Consider the following 1,976-nt stretch of genomic DNA (forward strand, 5'->3'; position numbering starts at 1 on the left):
AGTTCCAGGACAGGCTCCAAAGCCACAGAGAAACCCTGTCTCGAAAAAAAAAAAAATAAATAAATAAAATCACATTAGACAGATGAAAGATTCTAAGACTGAACCAATTCCATTTTTACTGGCTGTCTTTTAATAGCTACAGAATGCCAGTGTTGGGAGTAGGGCTGTGTTTGAGCCTGCTTAATGATGGGTTGATCTGAATGCCTAAGCTGGTTCCAAGGAAAAGCTAAGCCCCGTTTTTACCTCCCTTTTACTCCAGTAATGTTTCTTTGCCCTTTGCTCTGGTGTGCGATATTGATGAGGCGATTCATTCTAAAATGGGCAGTTAGGAATGAATCCACTTCTGATTTGCTCACCAACACAATTCAAAAAAACACATACTTCCCAGTTGTATAGCAGAATGTGGCTGCAATTGCTGTAGAAAATGAAATTGACAGTTTGAGAAACTGCAGATAGAATGTTCAGACAGCCTGGGATTTTCCACTCCTGCATTTTAACCTCATGAACGTTTGTGTTACAGGAACTGGGGGTGAGCACGAATGCCAATTATAAGATTACCTTCATGCTGGACAGTGCTGCCATGATAACGGTGCACACGCCGAGGAGGGGGCTCATCGATGTAAGAGCGCCTGTTGCTTTTGTTAAAGATGAGTGTATTTTTTTGTATTTAAACTTTCAGAAAAGAAAAAAAAAAGTAGAATTTAGAATTTCACCTGAATAGATCGTAAAGTGGCAGCTGAATTTTGACAAAGACATTATATTTTAAAAGATTTGCAACACTCAGAAGGCAGGCAGATCTTTCTGAGTTCAAGGTCAAGCATGGTCAACATAGTTCCAGACCGGTGAGGAGTCAGTGCTCCATAATGGGACCCTGTCTCAAAAATATAAACTAAATGAATTAACTTAAAACATTGAAGTGAAATCTAATGATGCAAGCAAAGCTGTTGAAAGGCTGTCTAGAAAGGAACTGTGTGAAGCCTAGCTGTAGTGACGGTGAAGAACTGCCATACAGGTAGAAGAGAGAAACTGAATATTATCAGAAAGTGTGCTGGAAACAAACCAGAGTGTACTCACACTTCTCTAGAAGAAACTGATGTAGAATACATGGACCAGGTTACATCCTAGAAAATAACAGCAGGACATCAGAGAAGAGGACTGGACTTTAAAAATGAGCAATTTTGATGTGGCTTACTCAAGTGACTGCTCCTACACAGCCCAGCCACAGGCACAGTTAGTAATAAAGATGAGGGAAATGTTGTCCCTGTATTAGGAAGGAAGAGAGCTGGTAGTAAAGTGTAAATAGTGGCCTGCATGCACGAGGACTTCCTCAGTGCAAGAGCTACTCACACACCAGGAGAGATGTGTAATTATGACCTGCTGCTTGCCTTCTGCGGTCTAAGTGTTGTGGAGCTCAGGAAACCTAAGCCCAGCAGGGCCGCAGCGGTGGGGCATCAGAGGACAGCTCACTCCCTGTGGTTGGGCGTGGAGAGCTGAGATTGGTGCGTGCGGTGCAATCTACTTCCTCCTTTGATGCAGCGGAATGGTTAAGGATTTCAAATAAAGGCAGTCTTAATGATATTTGCAGGCCAGTGGGAATGGTTCTTAGCCTTTGTGTACTCTAGGATTCCCCTTAACTTAGTGAACTTTCTGAGGCTGGTTTTTTATTGAAAAAACAAAAAGCCAAGCATGGAGGTGAATGGACTAGACTGTCTAGTTGTTACCTATCATGTTAACACATGATTTGAAATTTTACTTTGCATATTTCTTTGTTTTCAGATTATTCTGTGGTCATCAATATTAGTTCATGTTTGGGAGATCAAAGTGTGCTAGACTTGAGATGTAGGATGTTTAGTCCTGGTATCTGAACAGTCTCATCGTCAAACCTGAGACAAGTTCCCTGCAAACCCCTAGAGTCTGACTTACTGTGTTAGTTTCTATATTCTTTTTTTTTTTTTTTTTTTTTTTTTACATACAGA

At 41.0% G+C, this 1,976-nt stretch overlaps 1 protein-coding gene across 1 annotated transcript in view; it reads left to right on the forward strand.

Annotated features, from left to right (window-relative positions):
* The window catches only part of Ublcp1 (ubiquitin like domain containing CTD phosphatase 1), a 16,722-nt gene that overhangs the window by 7,950 nt on the left and 6,796 nt on the right, over positions 1–1,976 (forward strand). Inside the window, exon 8 of the mRNA XM_005368175.3 lies at positions 521–619. Coding sequence (XP_005368232.1) covers positions 521–619 — 99 coding nt within the window. The remainder of the gene's footprint in view (positions 1–520; positions 620–1,976) is intronic.

This window comes from Microtus ochrogaster, unplaced genomic scaffold (assembly GCF_000317375.1).
Source record: "Microtus ochrogaster isolate Prairie Vole_2 unplaced genomic scaffold, MicOch1.0 UNK30, whole genome shotgun sequence".
Lineage (NCBI taxonomy): Eukaryota > Metazoa > Chordata > Mammalia > Rodentia > Cricetidae > Microtus > Microtus ochrogaster.